Source organism: Myotis brandtii, unplaced genomic scaffold, assembly GCF_000412655.1.
Source record: "Myotis brandtii unplaced genomic scaffold, ASM41265v1 scaffold382, whole genome shotgun sequence".
In the NCBI taxonomy this organism is placed as follows: Eukaryota; Metazoa; Chordata; class Mammalia; order Chiroptera; family Vespertilionidae; genus Myotis; species Myotis brandtii.
Window position 1 is genome coordinate 3122908 of NW_005364671.1, and position 16818 is coordinate 3139725.

The window sequence follows — 16818 nt, forward strand, 5'->3', positions numbered from 1 at the left end:
TGGATAGTGAAGAAAGAGAAGAGAGAGGTGTTTATGGACTTAGAGCATGGGATCGGAAATTAGATATATAAATAGGATGAATTTTTAACAGGGCATAAAAAGAAGGAATAGGGAAAATCTAAAGCAGGAATAGGGTAAGAGAAACAGGAAAACAAAAGGGGAAAGTGAGGAAGAGAGTGTTGGCATAAAGGTAAAGCTGAGATAGAGTAAAATTATGCTAAAGGAAAAATGAAAATAGAATGTAGAACACTAATCCTAAAATAAAATAAAATAAAATAAAGAGAAAAATATGACACTTAAAAAGCAGGTCAAATCGTAGTAGTAATAATACTGATAAAAAATAAAAATATAATAATTAAAAAGGTAAAATCAAGTAAGGAAAAAAGAAGGAAAAAATTTAGTTTCTTAAGTAAAAGATGAAAAAATAAAAATGTGCAGTAATAAAGGTCATTCACTTCCCCTACTGTTCTGTTTGGCACACCTGTTTTCTGTCAGGCAGTCAGGACAGTACTGAAGATCCCTGTGTTCCACTGCTCCTCTGTGTTGTAAGCCACAGTCCTGATTTTCAAGCTGGCCGTATTTGTTTCTTAGACTCCTTTATTTGTGTTTATTTACACAAGAGTCAATTTTTCAACCTCTGGGTGGCAGTGTTTCTGGATTGACCTCCAGGGCTATAAGTCTTCTCTAGCCAGTATTTAGATTTTGTTTTCCCTGTTGCACTTAATACTGGTTTGGGAGAATGGACTGCCCCAGAGCTGGTTCTCTGATCCCCAGGTTCCACAGAAACAACTTTCCCCTGCAGTGTCTTAGAGTGTCCCCAATTGGGTGATCCTAAGTATTGGGCTTAGTACTCAAAAGCAAGAATTTAAAGAGAAAAAAAGAGCCAGAGTAAGTGGTGAACTTGCGACTTTTACCCTCCGGCACTGCGTGCAACTCTGTGAACGTCTCTGTGAATGTCTCTGTGCACGTCTTTTTTCCCCTGGCACTAAGCAGCCGGCACACTGGTAAAATTTCAGGCTGCCTTTTTGCAACCAGTCCAGGTATGGGTTGATTTTTAGAGTTCCCTTTTGCCAGCAGCCCCGCGGATCCCCTTCCACATTCGAGGATCATGCCAGCCCCAACAGCCGCGGATTTTGTGGGGCGCAGACTTCCCCTGAACCTCTAGATCCCTTTGCGCATTTCTCTCTCCAGCCTGGATCACAGAACTCACCTTTCCCTAGGTGAAATCTGACCTTTCTGTGAGAAGGTGCAGGGCTCATCCGAGTCGTGTATTCGTGCTGCTTGAGACCCGGTGTTCCTGGGTTCGCAGCTGGTCCCTGGGTGTTGTGGTTGTAGAGTCGCAGGATGTAGGCTTTCGATAACAGCCACTCTCCCCTTCAAGATGGTGCGGTCTCCGCGGCAGAGCCGGTGGCTCCGGGAGAGATTTCAGCAACAGTGGAGGCTGCCCGGTCAGGGGAGCCCGGTCTGGCAGTCCCCAACAATCCCTTGGAGTACAGCTGACCCTCACCCACAAATATACACTCCCCGTATGTCCACACACTCTCCTTTCACTCTCTCACTCACACACTATCTTTTAGTCTGCCTTCCCATTGGCAGCCATCTTCTTAATCCTAAATATTTCAGCTTTAACTGGACTTTTCAAGTGTTATTTTCTTATTTTAAAAAGCAATAGTGCAAAAAGATAAAAAGACAAGAAGCAATAGTGCACCACCGAAGTGGAAGATTTATGGACGTACTCATATAAAAGTAAAAACTTAACTTGGTAATATGTGTGTATATTTTATTGCGATATTCTATTCATTTCTACAACATTGTTAGTTTTTGACAAATTGGTTATCTTACTACTTTAATGTTAATATAAACATATTTCCTTTTCTAAAATGATGCATAAATGTATTTTTTAAGGGCTCTCTAATGTTGCATGGATATCCTGTAGAGTAATTAAACCATTTCTCTGTGGTTGGGCAATTAGGTTGTTTCCTAATTGTGTCTGTCTATTACAGTGATGGCGAATCTTTTGAGCTCGGCGTGTCAGCATTTTGAAAAACCCTAACTTAACTCTGGTGCCGTGTCACATATAGAAATGTTTTGATATTTGCAACCATAGTAAAACAAAGACTTATATTTTTGATATTTATTTTATATATTTAAATGCCATTTAACAAAGAAAAATCAACCAAAAAAAATGAGTTCTTTTTTATTTTATATATTTAAAAGCCATTTAACAAAGAAAAATCAACCAAAAAAATGAGTTCGTGTGTCACCTGACACGCATGTCATAGGTTCACCATCACTGGTCTATTATATACTTAAACTGAGGAGAGCGTGTTCACACCGAAGGTAGGTTCTGTGATCTGCTTGTGCAGCGTGCAAGCAGAAAATGGGGGGCAGAGGGTGCTTCTCCCTCCCTGTTTGTTTGTACCCGAACTCTCCATTGTTTACATACATTGTAGCCTCTATGCCATTTTCAGAAGCTTTATTTGTCTCACTTACTTTTTGGTTTGGATAAGGTTTAAATATAAAATCCATCTGTGGAGCATATTGTATATTCACATTGAAGACTAAAACCCATTTTCAATTAAAACTTTGTTCAGCACTCATGGTTCACTTTGTCCTGTTTTTATTATGAAACACTTCAGTCTTCTTCCAAAAACCCATATGTCTTGTACGTTTCAAGATGTTCCTTGTTGCTCACGAGAACAAGTTTCTTTCTGCCACCGGCTCACGGCCATATGCTCCGGCTGTTCATCTTGCCTCCCTGCCTGGCGTTGGTGTAGGCAACATCTTGTATGCAACGCAAGTCAGTTTATCCCCTTCTCTTTAATAGGACTTGTCAGAAGTAAAATAGCAAACCGGACACATGGAACGGTTCTCGGGCTGGTTAGGTTATATGTGACTATAAAGGAGGTGGCCTGTCGAAGTTCCTAATGCTCATAAGACACAGAGAGAAAATGGGTCCAGGGAGACCTGAGGTCTTGCCAGATGTAAGCGAGTACAATGAAGGGACTACTGGTGCTGCTCGGCAATAGCACACGCTATCAATTGCAGTTCTTCTGTATTGATTATAAACCGATGTGGAAATGGGGGAGGGAAAGAAGGTGTAAATAGCAGATTCTCTCTCTTATTTGCAGCAACACACCACCAATACAGGCATTAGGATTCATTTTATTTACACCCAGTGTTTTCTCTCTAAAATGGAAACCTTTCTTCTACCACAACACAAATGAAAGCTGAAATGCAGGGCGTTGTGCATTCCGTGCAGCCATTTTGAAATAGGCGACTGGTTTCTTATTCCTTCCTAACACTTCACCCTAATTCCAATAAATACTGGGAAGTTTCTACAAACATTTGAGCTGGGCCTTACAGGATGCATGGGGTTTCAGCAGGCAGAGATGTATAAGATAGTGCAGGCAGAGAGCAGCCAGAACAAAGGTAGAGGAAGTTGTGAAGTAGAGACTACCTCTCCTACCATAATTAAGTCTCATAACAGCAGAGGAGCGGGCACAGAGCAGGGTAGTAAGAGCCCGGCTGAGTGCAATCAGCCTGCTGGGGGAGTTGTGCACCTACTGTGTGAGATCAAGGCAAGGTGCTGAATCAGCCTCTGCTTCCATCTCCTCTGAGAAAGGGAAAATAAAAGCCCCAGGGCATCATTCATTTTGAACACAGGTCCTGCCTGTCTCAGGTGGGTGGGGAGGGTTAATCAAGGTAATTCATAGAAACACTCAGCACAGTGGCTGGCACAGTGCTCAGTGAACATCAGCTTCTGTTATTCGTGCAGCTACATTTTAAAGACTGAATCCATTTGAAATCCCCCTGATTTGTAAAGGTTTATGCATCTCTAGCCTTATTAAGCAATCTGTGTTCTGAGAGTAATTTGAGTACAATGCGAGATGCACTTTGCCTAATTTACTGGGTTTCAACTTTGTTGTGAAGGAAGCATACAAAGACAGAAACAAATAAACCAAAGCAAAAGAAAGCACGCAAAAAATTAAATCCCTTCTAAAGGTTTTGAATGAGCAATTTTTTGTCCCCGGTTTTTGGTTCATTCAATCTGTGCCAGTGCATAGAAGTCTCAAGTATATTTATTTCTACTAGTAAAACCTGTCTTCTGTGGCCATCCAGTGTTTCCACGGGGAACTTTTTCTAGCACAGTTTTTGTGACCTTGAAGTTTACAGAGGTTTATTTTTCTTCCCCGTTTATATCCAAAAGCTGGGAAGTTGAGAATGGATTGGCCGATTAGAACATCGGACCTCAGCGTGGGACGGCCATGAATTTCCTGAAGAGTGAGAAACATGGCTGGGGACAGTGATTATTACCAGACGCCCAATGTCAGCAAACACTTCAAGGGTGCAGCAGAGAGAAAATAAGACACATAAGGCTTCATGGTTTCTGCTATGAGGGTCTTTGGGCAGCCGGGATGGAATTATTTGCTGAACACACACTCATTTTTTTTGTTACTTGTCCAACTGGATTGATTAGAGCCTGTTAACACTATTTTGTAAAACAGAAAACAGCCATCAGCCACTCAGCAGTCCATAGGAGAAGGCACAGGCTTGTGGTTTGTTAGGAGCGTCTGTGGAGTCTAGTCAGCAGAGGGGGGATCACAGTGAGTGCCACGACTAGCCAAGGTCAGAGGAGCCGGCCACTTAGACCCCTCACAGGTGGGATGCGAACTCTGAGATGGAGTCTGGTGTGCACGCTGTTTATTAGGGAGGGCCCTGCATCCATCCCAGTGGGAGGAAGGACACAGGATTGAGGGGAGGGAAGTGAGCTGTGACATAGGCCTGATGGCAGCCGGGGCCAGCCCCTCAGGGCCTCGAGCTAAAAAGGCCCACCAACGTTGTCTCACATTAGATGAAAGAGCCTCATCTTTATACTTACTAGTCACCTGATATGGGCTGCCCTTGGAGGGGTGAGACCTTGTGAAGGGGACTGTGTGGCCACGGGAATCCTCGACAGGTTGAAGGCTGCCTCTTCACAGAACTGCCCGCAGCTGAGACAGGTCCTCTGTCCTCACTTCTCCCCCTCCCCCTGCAAGTTCTGTTATAATACGGGATCCAAGCCAGTTCCCAGAAGCCTGACTGGACAAAGAGCTTTGCCCTCTCCCTTGCCCTTTCCCTGTTCCCCACAAAATAAAGTCCCAGGTAACTCACTATCCCAAAATTACTTACCATCGCCTCCAACAGAAACATAGATCTAATACTAGCTCCGTGAGGCCGGCTGTTGCCTGGAGCAGGGATTGTAAGGCAGTGTTACAGCCCCGACCTCCTCACCAAGCACAGGATGGGAACCTTGCCTGTCAGGGAGGCTGTTCAGAGAGATCCTGACCTGGACAAGGAGGAAAAGGGGGCAAACTAGCTGACTCCTGAGACTCCCTCCCATTTTGGATGCATATAATTCTAAAATTCTACGTGCAAACCATACCGAGAGGTGGACCAGGGAGGGCATTTGTATTCTAGTCAGGGGATGGAGTGTACTGGTGGGTTTTTTCCTTTTCAAGTGAAGCTTGTAGATTTTATGTAAGATCACACACAGTAAAAATCTGACATTTCTACTTTGTGAGTCTGGGCTAAAGCTGAGATTTGATGTTGAAATATGAAAGTAAACTGTAACTAGCTCCATTTAAGTATCCAGAATTTATATTTATATAGAACCTTTAATGTGCTCCCGGTTTCTCACTCTGGAGAAAAGAAGAAATCGCAGTAATCTCACCTAGGGCTGGACGTCCAGAGAGGCGGCACTTCTAGGTTAATGGGAAACTGACACTCGCGCCCGGGCTTCTGAGCGGTGTCCACCCCCTTCCAACCGGCGTGAACTCTCACACCCAGGGTCACAATCATGGGCCTCACATATTAAACTGAGTGCTCTGTGCCCCAGCTCAGTTGCAAATCACTTTCAAAAACATTTCTTCATAGTCTTTTTAACAGCACCATTTGTTTTTAAACATTGCCCTTTCACAGTCCAAAGCTACTTCTTAATGTTATTATTGCTCCTGGCAAACCCATTTCAATTCTCTGAAAACGACTTTTCAGTGTTTTTCTATTTGCGCTGTTTCCACTCAAGTGGGCTGGCATGTGGCTGGCTTCCCCTGCACACCTCCACTCCCCCCCTCACCCCCAGCCCCAGGGAGACAAATGTGGGAATGAATCAGTACACCATGTCAGCATTGGAAGGCTTCTTGGATTTCATTTAATATAATTTAAACCTTGCACTCTCTTATTAAGGATGCCGAAACTGAGGTATGAGTGGGGGGTGGGGTGGGGGAAGGGTGTCACAGAGCAACTTACAGCAAAATTAAGCTAGGACAGAGCACCCTCAAGTTGTAAAAGGCTCTCTTATTTGGTTTCCTCAGAAGCAGTACATGAAACCAGATGCAAGTTTGTGGTTTATTTGGAAGGGGGTCCCAGGAGACCACGCAGGAGAGAGGGGGCATGAGACAGGGGAGGGAAGGCCGCTATTCAGATGTGGTCATGAGCAGGCTAACTGGGCGGCTGGGGCTCAGTCCCCTGAGAACCGCTGGAGATGGTTTAGATCAAGCCTCTGAGTTGTCCCTCTTGATGGACCGGGACTGGCAGTGCTCAGCCACCGACTCCCTCTGTTTGCCTCTGTTTGAGGGCTGCTCCCAGGCTCCGAATTCCCAGCATTTCCAGAATGTTCTCTGCAGGCAGCCAGGATTTGTCTACAGCCAGAGAAAGCCCTCAGGGGAGAGTTGCAAGGGCTTCAGCAGGTAGTTGCCAACACAGGATTGGTGAGTGCCTGGGGACATGAGGGGGGCCGCTGCTACAGTGGCCAAATGCGCATTCTCTCCTGTCCCTGGTCAGTAAAGCTCACTGCCTTAGAGATGAGAGAGAGGCATGATATATAAGGGGAAAGTGAATGTATAGGGTTGGTATTTGCAAATGAGTAAATATCCCTATTTTGTGGGAACCTTGCACGCGCTTTTGCACACCCTGTCCTTCTACCTTGTATGACTCCTCCTAGAAAACTCCTGTTCATCCTCCAAAGTCCAGTTCCAATCTGGCCTGTCCTGATTCCTCAGGAAAAATCAGTGCCCCTCCCCTTTGCTCTGACAGCATGCTGTGCTCGCTCTAAAATATCATGATTATGCGTGCCAGGCCTCCTGTGTGCCCCTCACCTGCTACTTTCTAACGGTAGTAATAATAGCGACTGTTCATTGAGCACTGTAATTATGTGCCAGGTACTTTTTTAAAAACTTTATGTGAATTAAGTCATATGATTCTCTCAACTCTATGAAGTAACTGCAATTGCCATCCCCATTCTGTAGAACGGAAACTGAGAGAGAGGCTAAGCTACTTTGTCAATATGATCCAGTTAGCAAGTGGCAGAGCTAAGATTTAGTTCCAGAAGTTCAGGTTTCCAAGTCCCTGGTCTTAACCATGGCAGAGAACAGGCTACCTTTGACTGGGGTAAAGCAGGGAGCCCAAGGACTGAACCCTGGGGATAGTGCTAGCAAGGCCTCATACCTAGCTAGGAAACATCACTCAGAGGGAACCTGGAACAGGAATATGACACAAGATATGTTTTTACAAAGATCACTCTCGCTATAGGGCATATGGTGAGTTGGAAGAGGAGAGGCCCAGAACAGAGATAACAGTTAAGAGACTAGTGCAGCCATCCAGGGAAGAGGCGAGGAAATCCCAAGTTCAGCAGGGAGTGAGCCCCTGCTGACCTCCCAGCCACAGCCACTCCCAGCACGACAGGGCTGCCACTCACGGGTGTGCAGGTGGTGCCCTGCACAGATGCACCTGGGCAAGAGGGCACGGAGGGGTGGACATGCAGCCCAAGCTCTGGGTGCCGCCTGTGAACCCCTGGTGAGGAGTCACATGCACCTAAAAGAAAGGGTGCCAATGCTCTTACACACAAAGAGGACAGATGGCCCAGCCATGGCCCAGCCCATGTGACCCTCCAATCCAGACATTTCCCACTACTTTTTGCTTCCTGATTGTGGCATGATTTCCCTCAGTTCCTCGAGGCCGTGGAGATGTGCACATGTTTGGAGGTGAGATCGGGAAGAGGCAGATTGGAGTAGTGCCAAGGAGAGTCCCTAACCCCAGGCCCCCTGCCCTGAGCACCACCTGTCACCATGCTTACATCCCACCAGGGCCCTCACTCCTGCGGGCCTGACGGCCACCTCATGGACCCCCCAGTGGAAGTGGAAGGTCCTTCTGGGTACATGCCAGCCAGGAATAGTGGACGGGGGATTGGGAACCAGTGATGGAAGGGAAGGAGAAGGGGGAGAAGGAAGGGATATGGGTGAGCAAAGATGCACGTGGATTTCTGCAACTTGCTTGCTATTCCTTTCCTTCATATCCTCCACTTTCTAACCTCAAGACACATGTTGAGTAAATGCTCTGAGAAGACTCACCAAGAAGGTGACACAGCGTTTTTGAGGTAGGACTTTAAGGCAATGCAATGGCAAGAGAGCTGGATCCAGGAGACCAGGGAGGATCCTGCTGTGTGGCCCCGGACAGGCCCAGCGCTCTCTCTGGGCCTCCATTTCACCACCAGCCACGCGTGCAGGCTGGGTCAGGGGCTCTCCAGGCGTCCTGCAGTCTCAGCCTGGGTGGTCTGCAGTTTGGACAGCAAGGTGGGAGGCGGGCCTGTCTGTGACCGGCCAGGCTGGGCTGTGTTTCATGTCTCGGTTGAAGCCAGGTCCGCGAAGTCAGGCAAAGTAGCCCCAGAGGAAGACGTTGATGGCCAGCAGGAGGACAGCATTGACGTTGCAGACGCGTCTCCAGAGCGGCTCCTCCTCAATGCTGGTCAGCTTCAGCTCTAGCGCAGCCTTCTCCGCGGGGCTCAGGGCCGGCTCCAGGACCCCAGAGAGCCCACAGAACCAGCCCCAGAGCAGCTTTCCACAGGACCTGTGAGGGGCTGAGGGACAAAGGCCAGAGGGGGAGGGAAACAGGAGGGAGCGGCAAGACAAGGTCAAAAAGGAGAGTGATGAGAGAGCAGGGGAGGGAGAGAGAGGGGAGAAAGGGTAGAAAAGGATGAGTGCACAGAAAAAGGGGGGCCGTGGAACAATCAACTTAGTCCTTCCTACTAGCCACAGCCTGGATGCTGAACTGGGACTCCACCGAGCTCTGACCCTGGCTACGCACCCAGCCATTGGCAGAAGCATCTCCATGGTGGTGTGTTAAGGGGTGAGGATAATGCTGTTCATCCCAATTCAGATCACACAGCCACAGGAGGATGCAGTGGAAGCATCACCCTGCCCAGGAAGGAGGCAGCAGTGGAGCCAGACAGGCTGACGCAATGCTGTGGGCAGGGCACTGGCTGGAAGCTGCATTCCAGGGCCCCTGCCATCCCCTGACTGAGGCTACATGCAGACTGCTCAGCTTCTCTGAGCCCAGGGTCTTTCCCTCCCAAATAGGTCAGGGGTGTAGCCCTGTTCTGCAGGTTGTTCTGTTCATACAATGAGAATGCAGATTTGACAGCACCTTAAAGAGTCATAGAGCTGAGCAGTGAGATAGGTTCTGGGGAAATCAATGCTCTGAATGTGCCCAAGACTGTGCCACATGCACACAACATCGCCAGCCTGAAGAAGGGGCTCACTCTGAAGTTAAAAGGGAGCACATTTCATTAAAAGCTAAGTTTAAAAGAATGAATAAAGAAAATAAATATTATCAAAGTTCTTTTGGATTAACAGTTAGTATATTAAAATAAAATTCAAATAAAAAGCCTTTCACTGAGATTGAACCCAGCCCATTGGAAATGTTTTATTATCTTCACTAGAGGCCCAGTGTACAAAATTCATGCACTGGTGGGGGGTAGGGTGTCCCTCAGCCCAGCCTGCACCCTCTCCAATCTGGGACCCCTTGAGGGATGTCTGACTGCTGGCAGTCGGACATCCCTTTCACAATCCGGGACTGCTGGCTCCCAACTGCTTGCCTGCCTGCCTGCCTGATTGCCCCTAACTGCTTCTCCCTGCCAGCCTGATTACCCTTAACCAGTCCCCTGCCAGCCTGATTGATGCCTAACTGCTCCCCTGCCAGCCTGATCACCCCCAACTGCCCTCCCCTGCCAGTCTGGTCACCCCTAACTGCCCTCCCCTGCTGACCTGGTCCTCCCCAACTGACCTCTACTGCTGGCCTGGTCACCCCTAACTACTTTCCCCTGATGGCCTGGTCACCCCTAACTGCCCTCCCCTCCCGGCCATCTTGTGGCTGTGGATGCCGCCATCTTTGAGGGTGTGGCAGTCAATTAGCATATTCCCTCCTTATTGGCTGTGGGTGCCGCCATCTTTGCGGTGGCGTGAGGGTCTATTAGCATATTCCCTCTTTGCTAGATAGGATGGCTTTGGAACTTGGCACTTGGTGAGTTCAATGTGACTATGGAGTCTCAGGGATACGAAGACCCTGGCTACCATGTAGTCTTGTTCCTTCACTGTACAGAGGAGGGAAAGGGCTTGGAGAAAGGAAGCCACCTGCTTACGGTCATGTAGCCACAAAGTTGCATGAAGAGGAATAAGATGAGTCCAGCTCTCTAGTGCACTAAGCTCTATCGTTTTACAAGCTGGTCCCAGCACTCTCTTTTGAGTCACTTAATAAAGCTAAACCTATCTGTAGCCTTGGATGTGTATCCTTCCTTTGGATCTGCTCTGCTGTTCTTAAATTTGTCTTTGAGTTCCTGTTCTTCTGCTGGCAGTCGGACATCCCTTTCACAATCCGGGACTGCTGGCTCCCAACTGCTTGCCTGCCTGCCTGCCTGATTGCCCCTAACTGCTTCTCCCTGCCAGCCTGATTACCCTTAACCAGTCCCCTGCCAGCCTGATTGATGCCTAACTGCTCCCCTGCCAGCCTGATCACCCCCAACTGCCCTCCCCTGCCAGTCTGGTCACCCCTAACTGCCCTCCCCTGCTGACCTGGTCCTCCCCAACTGACCTCTACTGCTGGCCTGGTCACCCCTAACTACTTTCCCCTGATGGCCTGGTCACCCCTAACTGCCCTCCCCTACCGGCCATCTTGTGGCTGTGGATGCCGCCATCTTTGAGGGTGTGGCAGTCAATTAGCATATTCCCTCCTTATTGGCTGTGGGTGCTGCCATCTTTGCGATGGCGTGAGGGTCTATTAGCATATTCCCTCTTTGTTAGATAGGATGGCTTTGGAACTTGGCACTTGGTGAGTTCAATGTGACTATGGAGTCTCAGGGATACGAAGACCCTGGCTACCATGTAGTCTTGTTCCTTCACTGTACAGAGGAGGGAAAGGGCTTGGAGAAAGGAAGCCACCTGCTTACGGTCATGTAGCCACAAAGTTGCATGAAGAGGAATAAGATGAGTCCAGCTCTCTAGTGCACTAAGCTCTATCGTTTTACAAGCTGGTCCCAGCACTCTCTTTTGAGTCACTTAATAAAGCTAAACCTATCTGTAGCCTTGGATGTGTATCCTTCCTTTGGATCTGCTCTGCTGTTCTTAAATTTGTCTTTGAGTTCCTGTTCTTAGTACTCAGAAGTGTACGGCCATTTCACTTTTTAACCTGAGTGTGGCGCAGGTGAGGCTTCCTCTGCCTACAGCCTTCAATGGGTGGTGCTTCCTCCCCACCCCCCACGTCCCTTGGTAGGGAAGGGGCTCTTGTCTCTCCCTGTCCTTTCCCTCCTCCTGGTGCGTGGGAGGGATTTGTCTCTCATTGAACTTGATTGACTCAGTGCCTCTTCTGTGACTCAGAAGTGTACGGCCATTTAACTTTTTAACCTGAGTGTGGCGCAGGCGAGGCTTCCTCTGCCTGCAGCCTTCACAGGTGGTGCTTCCTCCCCACCCCTCACGTCCCTTGGCAGGGAAGGGGCTCTTGTCTCTCCCTACCCTTTCCCTCCTCCTGGTGGGTGGGAGGGATTTCTCTCATTGAACTTGATTGACTCAGTGCCTCTTCTGTCCTTTCGGGAGCAAGGCACCCACAGGGAGCAGTCATTTCTCTGCTGCTCCAGAGAGAGGCTCTGCCCTGGACCTGGGGCCCACCAGGCAGGGCTGCCCATGACCGTACAAATCCGTCTAGTCATGGGGCTAAGCTGGGGAGAGTACAAGCCCTACCCTCCTTCCCTCTGGGAGCTACCTTCTCGGCTTCTTCCCTTCCTCCTTCCTCCTCTCGGCAGCTGCCTCACCTGTAAAGAGCTGTGGCCTGGGGCCCACCAGGCAGGGATGCCCATGACTGTGCAAATCCGTCTAGTTGTGGGGCTGAGCTGGGGAGAGTACAAGCCGTACCCTCCTTCCCTCTGGGAGCTACCTTCTCTGCTCTTCCCTTCCTCCTTCCTCCTCTCGGCAGCTGCCTCACCTGTAAAGAGCTGTGCTCTCAGACTGCTTCTTCCACACCATACATTTTATAGGGACCAGACCTGGTCCTGGTGGTGAAGGAATGAGAAGCAGTTTTGAGACCCTAACATCTGGCAGATGGACCACAAAGCTCAAAAAGGAGTTAAGGAGTTACATGTTGCAAAGCAAAATTGTGGCACCAGATTAGACTAGGGATGGTGACTTCAAGCTTCACTGGTGCTTATAAAAGTGAGCCTATAAAAGATTACATTCCCCATTATGGATAGTTTTTTAAAAATAGTGGATCGATTGGTCAAGAAACTTGGATCTCGAAAATACAAAAAGAAGCTTGGATCTTTGGTGTCAGTAGAGCTCATATTCTGGAGCTTATGATGTCATAACCTCTAGGCAAGTGGCTGTTTCTGTAGAATCAGGGTCCTAAGCAAAGCTGAAAGGCTCAAGAATGGTGGAGGTTTCTCAGGCCTCAGGAAAGCTCAGGGCTCCTAGAATCCAGCAAAGACGTGGGAGCCAAGTGGCGTAGCTGCCAGCCATGTGGGGCTAACAACCGGTGCTTGGATGACGTTATCTATGCCTTAAACTTGCTGGAATTATTAAGTTTGTCACACCAGCAGCTGGGGATGGAATGAAGAACCTTTTTGAAGCCTTGATGGAGCTCTTTCCTACCCCAATGGGAGAGGGCAGCCTCTGAAGGCACCCCAACTCCACCCAGCACTGGGCTCCTCTATCTGAGGCAGGAAGTACATTTAGAACTTAAATTTCATTAAAATTTTAACTCATCAGGGCAAGAGAAATTGCCATGGGGCTTTAAATTGCAAACGATTTTACCACTTCTGACATTAGTTTTTCCTTGGGAATCTTACACTTTGGGAAATCTCTATGGTGTCACTAAATCAGAATGCCTTAACATTGGTATTCAAGCACCGAAGGCACCCCCAACTCCACCCAGCACTGGGCTCCTCCATCTGAGGCAGGAAGTACATTTAGGACTTAAATTTCATTAAAATTTTAACTCATCAGGGCAAGAGAAATTGACGTGGGGCTTTAAATTGCAAACGATTTTACCACTGCTGACATTAGTTTTTCCTTGGGAATCTTACACTTTGGGAAATCTCTATGGTGTCACTAAATCAGAATGCCTTAACATTGGTATTCAAGCGCCCTGCAGGGAGGTCATAGACGCATTGCATCTAAACCAGCTAGTGTATGTCTTATGTCAACTTCCGACTTTAGACACTGTGTGGTCTTGAAGGACATTGAATTCATATATATTCTAACACATTTAGGAACAGACAGTCGAACCTCAGAGGGAAGGCAGGGGAGAGTGGATGGGAAGAGATCAACCAATGAACTTGTATGCATATATGCACAACCCACGTACAAAGACAATGGGGTGATGAGGGCCTGGGGTGGGGGGTAGGAGCGGGCTGGAAGAGGTCAATGGGGGACAAAGGGGGTTATATATGTAATACTTTCAACAATAAAGATTTTTAAAAAATAAAAATTAAAAAAATTAAAAAATAATAATAATAAAAGAATCTCCAGGAGGCAGTATTTGTATGGCCCACCAGCAGCTCAGGAGGACACTGTACGGACACATCTGCTCTCTTCCTGTGAAGATGACCATGCTTTTGTGTGATTCTAGGCAGATTATTAAGCCCAATAGGAAATAAATAATAAAATGGGTGTGTGGGGGGATGAGGGGGGCGGGGCTGTTTCTTTGCCATACCTGAGGCTTCCTTCCATGTGGATGGAACTCAATTAATGTCACACCCTTTGATTTGATTTTCTGCCCTTAGATTCATTCAACCCAGAGAGATGAAGGGACCTCCTGTGGCAGGCTTGGGAAGGATAAGAAGGGCTCACTTGGTTCACTCCCACCCTCCTCCTGGGCAGTGCAGTGCTCATGGGTAGGTGACTGATGGGTCCCTCTGTCTAATGCTGGGGTTCAGTGTCAGGAAGTGCACCTCCCCGTGGATATAAACCAGATCTTTCCACCTGCACTTTATCAGTAATGGGGGCAATATTTTGGCTCCCATCTGCCTTACTTGTCTTATTTCTCACATTGTTTTATAGGCATGTGGGAAGGGAGGAAAGATAGTGTATGGACTCTTACAGAGACCTCATCCCCAATGACCCCAAGATGGGGTCTTAGGGGACCTGTGACCCAGTATCTGTCCCCATCACTCCTCTGTGGTAGCACCCCAGCACACCCTCAGCCTACCTCCGTGCTGCTCCGGGCCCTGGCTGGGGTTCTGGGTCCCTCCGCCTCCTGCAGGGTGCACGCCAGGTGGCATCTCCATCTCCGATGTCCCTGGTGTGTCCTCATGGGCTTCCTTCTCCAGCTCATAGCGGGGGTGGTTCCGTGTCCACCACGTCAGGCGAGCGAGCTGAAGGGAAGGGAAACGCTGTCTTGACTCAGTTCCCTTTGAAGGGAAGTCACGCTGTAAAATTAGAGGGGCCCCTCATGGGGGAACCTCAGAGCAGGGAGGGGTGCCAGGAGCAATCGCAGAGATGGGAGGGAAGGCTTGGCTATTAGCTTGGCCTCCACTTCCTTTGAAAACCTGCTCTCCCTGAGCCAGGCCACGTGCTGAAACACACAAAGTCAGGTGCAGGGAGGTAGGAACCCTATGACAAAAGGCTTCCAAAGTCAGGCTAGGAGTTGATTTCTCTTAAAAACAGTGCAATGGAGAGTCACTGCAGACTTTGGGAACAGGGAAGAGACTCTGAGTCCTGGGATTTAGAAAGAATTGAAGGGATTCAGCCTGGAGCCTGTTGCAAAAGTGAAGCAAGAAATAAAGCGAGCTGCCTCCCCTGGCTCACCTGTGAACGACCCGCTTGTTTGTAGGAATTAGTGCCACCAGGGTAAGTGTTGTAACCTCTAAGGCACCACACAGGTAAGGGGTGTGAATACTGATTTCCACTCAATGTTTCAGGGCCCAGCTTCTGGCATGGGCTTAGTTACGGGCTAAATTGTGTCTCCCTCCCCAAATTCATGTGTTTAAGTCCTAAACCCCAGTACTTCAGAATGAGCCGGTGCTTGGAGATAGGGTCTTTAAAGAGATAATTAAGGTTAAATGAGGTGATTAGAGTGGCCCTAATCCAACAGGACTGGTGTCACTATGAGAAGAGATTAGGACACAGACAGGCACAGGGGGAGGAGGCAAAGGAGAGAGGCCTTAGAGGAAACGACCCTATACCACCTCAATCTCAGGCTTCTAGCTGCCAGAACTGTGATAAAATAAATTCCTGCTGCTTAAGCCACCCAGGCTGTGTGTGGTACCTTGTTATGGCAGCTGGAGCAAACGAATGCTCTTTTGCTCTAAAGAAAATAAAAGGTTTCAGAACTGAAGACTGGGCCTCATGTCCGAGGACAGGTAAATTGTCAGCATGGGAGAGGGGAGAACTCCCAATTAAGCTCTTACTTTGGTAGACTATTTCTTTTCTTTTCTCATATATTGTTTCTTGACTCTTCAACCAGTCCCTACTCATTCTTCTAGATCCAACTCAAAGTGGCTTGTCAGGAACTCTCCCAGGGGTGACTGCCTCTCCTCTGTGCTCAGCCTTGAGACTGGGACTTCTGCTTTTCTTCTTGGTAGAGCAACTGTTTATGTGGGTGTCTGTGCCCGCCCCCCAAACATCCCCTGTGGACAGATGCTATGGGAGACCATTCATCTCTGTAACTCCAACACAGGCCTGGCACATAGTAGATGCTCACTGAGCAATCTTTCAATTGAACAAATTACTTTTCAGTTGGGAATTAATAACCAATGAGCTCCCTCTCCCTGGGACATCTGTATGGCAGCAGGTAAGATCATCACCCAATAAAGTTAAACTCAGTGGTGGGGATGGGGAGGCATTTGGGGCGGGGAGGGGGTTAGTATGAGCTCTCCACTTGCCTCTTCCTCAGGGATGGGGGTTGTACAGAGGCTGACGGTGACCATGACGATGGCAGTGAGGCCGCAGAGGATGAGGGCAAAGTAGAGGTAGTGGAAGTCCTTGAGCACAGCCGGCCTCTGGTCCACCTCCCCACAGGCTGGGGCTGAGTAGGAGAACTCCAGGATCATGCGCAGGAACCCCACCACCAGGCCAAACATGAGGCCCCAGAAGGCTCCCTGTGGAGAGAGGGCAGACCAGGCAGGGGTGATATTCAGATGGGAGGCCCTAGGAAGATTAAAATCACTCTGCACCCAAATCTCTCTCCCACTGGTTGTTACTGTGTTTGTGGGTCCATAGGAGTGAATTAATGCTAAGGCTTTGTCCTAACGTAAAGGCAGACAGAGTGGGGTATAGGAAATAACATGGGCTCCTGAGTCAGACGGACCAGGATTTGGACCCCGACTCCATTTCAGAATAACTGATGCAGTGATTCAGCCTTGCTGACTCAGAGTTTTCTCATGTGCAGTGATAGGAGAAATGAATGAGTACTAAGTGTAGATGCTTAATCTTCAAGCAGAATGGAATATGATTTTGTAATAAGCAAGGAACAACTTTCTGTTATGATAAATCAGAAATCAGTGTTGCTTCTATTTTTCCC

General features: G+C 48.3%; 1 protein-coding gene across 5 annotated transcripts in view; it reads right to left on the bottom strand.

Moving 5' to 3' along the window:
• Positions 1-6368: 6368 nt before the first annotated feature.
• SLC5A9 (solute carrier family 5 (sodium/sugar cotransporter), member 9) overlaps positions 6369-16818 on the bottom strand; it is a 30248-nt gene continuing 19798 nt past the window's right edge. For 3 of the 5 annotated variants that reach the window (XM_005872519.2, XM_014544820.1, XM_014544822.1), the window contains exons 13-15: positions 16181-16396; positions 14506-14671; positions 6369-8893 (exon numbers count right to left, since the gene is read on the bottom strand). In XM_005872519.2, coding sequence (XP_005872581.1) covers positions 8685-8893; positions 14506-14671; positions 16181-16396 — 591 coding nt within the window. In that variant the 3' untranslated portion in view covers positions 6369-8684. Of the gene's footprint in view, positions 8894-12285; positions 12353-14505; positions 14672-16180; positions 16397-16818 lie in introns of all 5 variants that reach the window. The other 2 variants (XM_014544821.1, XM_014544823.1) reach the window with 2 other exon arrangements.